Source organism: Fulmarus glacialis, unplaced genomic scaffold (genome assembly GCF_000690835.1).
Source record: "Fulmarus glacialis isolate BGI_N327 unplaced genomic scaffold, ASM69083v1 scaffold8738, whole genome shotgun sequence".
Taxonomy (NCBI): Eukaryota; Metazoa; Chordata; class Aves; order Procellariiformes; family Procellariidae; genus Fulmarus; species Fulmarus glacialis.
Genome location: NW_009227656.1, coordinates 26956 through 32955, shown reverse-complemented (window position 1 = coordinate 32955; position 6000 = coordinate 26956). Strand labels below are relative to the sequence as shown.

At 33.9% G+C, this 6000-nt stretch overlaps 1 protein-coding gene across 1 annotated transcript in view; it reads right to left on the bottom strand.

The window, feature by feature from the left end:
• Window positions 1-424: 424 nt before the first annotated feature.
• Window positions 425-6000, bottom strand: part of SMARCA1 (SWI/SNF related, matrix associated, actin dependent regulator of chromatin, subfamily a, member 1) — a gene marked incomplete at its 5' end in the record, with an annotated part of 28658 nt that continues 23082 nt past the window's right edge. Inside the window, 2 exons of the mRNA XM_009583226.1 lie at window positions 425-894; window positions 1602-1712. Coding sequence (XP_009581521.1) covers window positions 823-894; window positions 1602-1712 — 183 coding nt within the window. The remainder of the gene's footprint in view (window positions 895-1601; window positions 1713-6000) is intronic.

The window sequence follows — 6000 nt, the reverse complement described above, 5'->3', positions numbered from 1 at the left end:
GATTGTTTGTTACTTAAAAAAGAAGCTGTTAGTTGACTACTTCAGTTTATTAGGCATAGAAGAGTTTTCATCTAGAGGTCATTCTGAAAAACACCTCACCCTGTGTTTAAGCACGTATGAAGCCCAGCAGAAACCAGTGATAAAGAAGTAGAAAAAAAAAAAAACCAAAGTTTAAGTATTTGCTGGCTTTCCTTCCGAACATTTCAGAGAAAAATGTCAATTTAATGCTGACAGCAAACAAGGATGTCAGTCTAATTAGATTTTTTTGTTCTGTCATGCTCCTGATCCTATCTCAGTACTCCTCTGAAAAAAAAATCTGATCAATGATGAAGGCACAATTATACAAACCTTAACATTCACTCTAAATGTAGCTATGCAAAAAAGGGAGAGAGGGTAGGGAAAACAAAGGTGAAGTATATTTCTCTTCAAATAATTAAGTCAGTTTATTTTTCAACAGCCATATAAATTTAAAATATGAAACAACAATAATACAGCTATAGAATCTAGGTTTTCTTTCAAAGCAGCAGCATATAAAACATATAAAAGCTAAAACCTCAGCACAAGCTTCAAAAAAACAAGGACTGAGTGAATTTTGCCGAAGACATGAAACTCACAAAATACAGTACACAAAAATACTGGAATGCATAAGATAGAAAGCTACACATTTTAGGTAAAGAAAGACATTGTAAAGTATACAAAATCTGCAAAATTAAACCATGGGATTTGGGGGAGACTACCATGAATACAAAGAAGTTGGCAATTAATACTTGTAGATGGAGAGAAGAAAGTGGCAGTTTTACGTTTAGCATTCAGTTTTCAGGTTCACGACTTCACTTTCTTAGCATCTTTTTTTCCAGAGTTCTCAGCAGCCAAATCTGCTTTTCTCTTCTGTGACTAAAAGGAGAAAAAAATTGCTTTATAAATTCAAGAAAATGGTGGCATTATTAAAAAAAAAAAATTGAAGTACATGACTAACTATTCAAAAAGAAGATAAAGTGACCCTAATGTATTACACATTCCAATTTGGCTTTGTAGGATATAATGGAAGGGCAAACAAAAATCCCAGATTTAGACACTTAATTCTGCTACCCTTTTTATCTTCTTCAAATCATTACATGGTCTCAATGGTACAGGTACCACACATACCATGAATTGGATGAAAAGATCAGGACCTTGACTTATACATAATTCTGTCCTAAAGATGACAACTCTTCAAATTAAAAGAAGCACTTCTTATCATTTCTTCTTCCAGGAACTACTATGTAGGTGAGGAATAACAATCTGAGATTAAATTAAAGCAAACATATGATGTAAATATGTAGGCAGAAGGAGGGCAGTGCTATGTTTTCCTAAAAAGAGTCTTCCTCTGCTACTTAAACAAAGGACTCTTCTCAAACAAAAAAAAAGCCCCAAAATACTATGAATTGGGAACACCCACGTAAAATCTGGGAGAGCTGTGAATAGACAAATATTTCAGTTTAATCCCTCAACTAATGGTTTATACTAAAACAATCAGTGGCTACAATTATCTTCTTCATTTTCTAACAAAATACAATTGAATTCTGCCCCACTAGAAGTAAAGTAAGTGCTGCTAAACATACTGCTGTAACTTTTGCTCCTCTTTTCTTCTTTTCAGCTCTTTCTTTTTCCTCAATTTCCATATTTTCTTTTTCTATTAATGATATGAGAGTATTGCAGCGTCTCTGAAACTCCTAAGGAAACAGAAAACATCAAATTCTCTAAATAAATTATACAAATTCTCTCATTTACATAAATATGTTCAAAATTCTTGAATTCCAAAATACTTACGTTTTCAAAAAATGTTCAATATTCACGTACTAATGTGATTACCTTAGTTATTGTTCATCTGGCTTTACCTTAGTGTAACCTTCTTCATAAACACAGAGATTTACTGAAATACTCTATTTCCTGACAAGGAGTTTTCAGGATTGTCTGTATCTTCCAAACTGACACCCCAAAAGACTGATCTGATCTTTCATCTTGTTTAGATGAAGCAAATTATAGCCTGCCAGCATACTATGCCAGATTTTAGGAAAAGAGGTCTTCAAGTATATCTTTAAAGCAGAGAGAAAAGGAATCAAAGCCATCTTAAGCAATACTTTTCTGTGGCACACAGACTAGTTTTTTGTGATAAGACACTGCCAAGCTCCAAACTGGCAAAAATCTATTCTGTCTTAAATCATGAACCCACTGTTGTATTTTCAGTCAAACAGCACCCAAAAGGTAGCAGGCCCTAAATGCTTTTAGCATCAAGACTTCCAAGCCATCTGAAAGTGATCAAGATTAAATGCCATAAGATCATTTATACATTAAAAAATATTTCCAATATAACTCTAAAAGTATCTGCATTGCAGCTAATAACAGTTGGCTTGGTTAACAGAACTCATTTGACTTGGACAGTTTCTTGTATCCCATCTCAAAAAAAAATACCTCTTACCAAATACAAAATAGTACTTTTTTATTATAATTATTCAGTATGTTCTATGTACACTGAGAACAGTGATTCCATGGGCTTTTCTTTCCAACTCAAAGCAGGAAGCTTTCTTTTGAGGAAAAAGAGCCAAAAAAAATATGTCTGATCTCTATTAAATTCAATGAAGCAATTTTTGAACAACAAGCTATCCTAGAATTACCTAGTAGCATAAATCTTAACCTACAACTGGTCTATTTGCAATGAAGTGAACAGGTGACCTTTTTGCCCAGGAATTAGTCTCTATTTTCTGAGCATCTGTAACCTGTATATTGCCTCAGCCATCATGTTACATGATGGAAAACAATGCAGCCTGCACGCTTTCTTGATCCTGAACGTTCTGAAACAGTCAAGCATATGACTCATCTCTGAGACGTTAATACTCTCAAGCTTAGCCACATTCCTTAAGTTCTATAGTTTCCACAGATTCCTCTACAAAGGGTGCTCCATGGCCTTGGGTGAAAGCTCTGTAATGCAGAATGGACACAGAGAATCCTTCCACCACATGAATTTTTTTTACCACAAAAAAAAAATTCTTCAGGACATTTTTCTTTACAACTGGAAGTGTTCCAGTCTCATGCATGTAGTTTTGCAGAGTATTATAATCAGTCATTTCTACCACATCCATGTAAAAGTAACCCCACACCTCCCAGTACAGGTTCAACCATAAATTAGGGCACCATGCTTGTGCCCTGGAATGTGACAGTCCTGCTAGAGCTAAAATACTCTCACTTCAACCAATAAAAGCACTCAAATTCCACCCACACAACAGTTTTTAGATAAAAAGGCAACAAGTCTGAGAAAACTTGAGAGCAAGCCATCCTAACATACACTGCATCCCCAAACATAGAACAAAAGAGAGCCTCTGCCCAAAAACCTGCACTCTATAGATGAATAGAGATGATAAAAAGACAGAAGTAGAAAGATGACTGTCAATATATCAGAAGCATTTTACACCATTTAAATTTGTGTACATTACTCAAAGACTTAAGAGCTGTAGGTAAAGACTGATGACAAGCTGCCCCGTAATAACAATCAGCTATATCTTTTCTAGTATAGGAGAAACTGGTTTGTGTTAAATTCAAGACAAGCAATTAATCAGGAAGGACTAAGAAATAACCTCGATCCGTTTGTCTAAGGTACTAAGAAAAATCCTCCTCTTTCCTGGGGAAAAATGCTTGCATAAATACATTTATTAAATTGTACAGGTTTATGGTTAGACATTCCAGATGGACTACTACTCCAGAACAACACGCGGTGGACAGAGGATGGACTCAAAAACAATTTTCTCTGGAGAATCACAGAAGCGGTTGACAGTAAGATGTGACATGCACACAGGTTTCTTCTACACCTACCCTCAGAAAGAATCTGCATGATAAATCCTGCATTGAGCTACTGAAATTTCAATATGGACTGATCCATTGCATTTTATTACTATAAAAATACACTTAGAGTTTAAAATGCCTTTAAAGATGAGATTTTATTCAGCGTGCCCCAATACTTTTCTCTTCAGGATGGAAAGAGATAAGATGTACTTTGCTCACCCCTTCATAGCTATAAAGACTAGTATTGCAATAAATAAGATGGGAGCACTGAACCGTCACCTTCTGCATGACTGAAGGCAGAGATGCTGACTTGGGAGTGAAAGTAGTCCTAAGCTCTGTCAACAGGCCTGTATATTCCTGTATTTACAAAGGAGTCATTTGTCTTATACTCGGTAGGGTTTGCAGAAAGGTAAAAGAGAATATGCATAATTTATGACTTCAGAAAACAGATACATGATTCACTACGGCCATGATATTTTGCATTCTTCCTGCATGGACAGAAATAAAAGAACAATAACAAATAAACCTAAAAATTTAAACCTCTGTGCCCAGTTAAAAAAAAAAATTTTAGGCACTCTCAATCTCTTTGAAAACTTACATTTTGGGTAAACCATCTGGTTTTGGAATAAATAAATGAAGCAGAATTTTTGTCTTCCAAAGAGAAATCTTCAGAAGGAGAAGAAACAGAAGAAGATGGAAGATAAATTAGCTATTTACATGGAATTCAAGAGACATCTAGTGGTTAGTAGAACACAAAGTTTTCTCGAAGAGCCTGGTAAGTCCTTTTCAGAATTATGCCCTTTCTATCTTGTTTCATATCAGTTTGAACGTAATAAAGGGTAATTTTGAGATCATATGTGAATTTCAGTATTCTAAGAAGTTTTATGCACTTTCACTGAACTTACTATTTACCCCTTTATAAAGATTTGTATTTATACTTGGTTCATTATTCTTGGTATCAAGTGACTTTCCAGCACATTTCTTCGGAAAAATTACCAAGCTAGTGCAAAATGGACCCATAGAAATTAATACTTCCACAAATGTCAGGATATTTGAATGCATAAAATATATCAGCGATTGGCAGTTATAAACTACTAAACCCTACATATCATGACAATTTAAAACATTTAAGAAAATTAAATGCATGGTGAAAGATTACTTCAGGTTTGTATTTTCATACTATTCTTTTTCAATTGTGTAATAGCAGAAAAACTAAAAATACTAATATTAATGGATAGAATTTTAAAGAGAAAACAGAAGCCAAAAGATCCATTATATTCCCAGTTCCTCAATTTCAGCATTAGACACCACAGAACATATTTCTACACTTCAGCAAATTATTCCTATCCCCTTTAAAAAGAAAATTGTACTGAGCATAAGGATCTGCAAGAAGATTTAAACTGAATATTTAACTCTACCCCTGACTTAACTATACATCAACTAACATTAAAAGTTGAGCTACATTTTTAATTTCTAGTTCCCATTTCTATGATTTACTTAAATGGATTCCTCCATAGTCAGCTTAAAAGAAACTTCATAATGGACTAAATATTGTAGGCTTCTCTCTTTATGAACATAATTTTAAAATCCAGTATTTCTTCAAACAGACATTTTAGCAAGTAAAGGTTGTAATTCTTTTTAATTAAGGGTTAACTGCTGCACTATCGAGAAACACTTTAATTGCTGAAACACCAAGTAGAAATTGTATTGCATAATTGTAAGTAGCACTGGGAAAAGCAAATATTCCCACCTGTTCAAATACACATTTTAAATATTTTATCTTATGTTTTATTTATTCTTAGTACAGTATCCAGAACTCTGAAATGACATTTTATAAACAAATCCTGAAGCCAGGAAATAAAGATAGTGAACAATAATGCACAGTGGCTCTGCAATTGCTAGACTAAACTACTAGAAAAATCCAGATTTCTATATGAAATGACATTTAAGTTACACTGCAGCATAGTATTTAATTAGAAATTTTCTTACAAGACAATGGGGAGAATCTATGACAGCTGTATAAGGGACAGTCTGCTCCACTCTTTTGTATCGGTCACGACCAATATGGTTTTGTATTCAAGCAGACAAAAAAAAATGTTCCAGCTCTCACTCATTGCAAGTGAGTAAGATGAAGTTATTTCCAGTATTATAAAAAAATTTGGAAGTTATTTTTCCTATATAAAT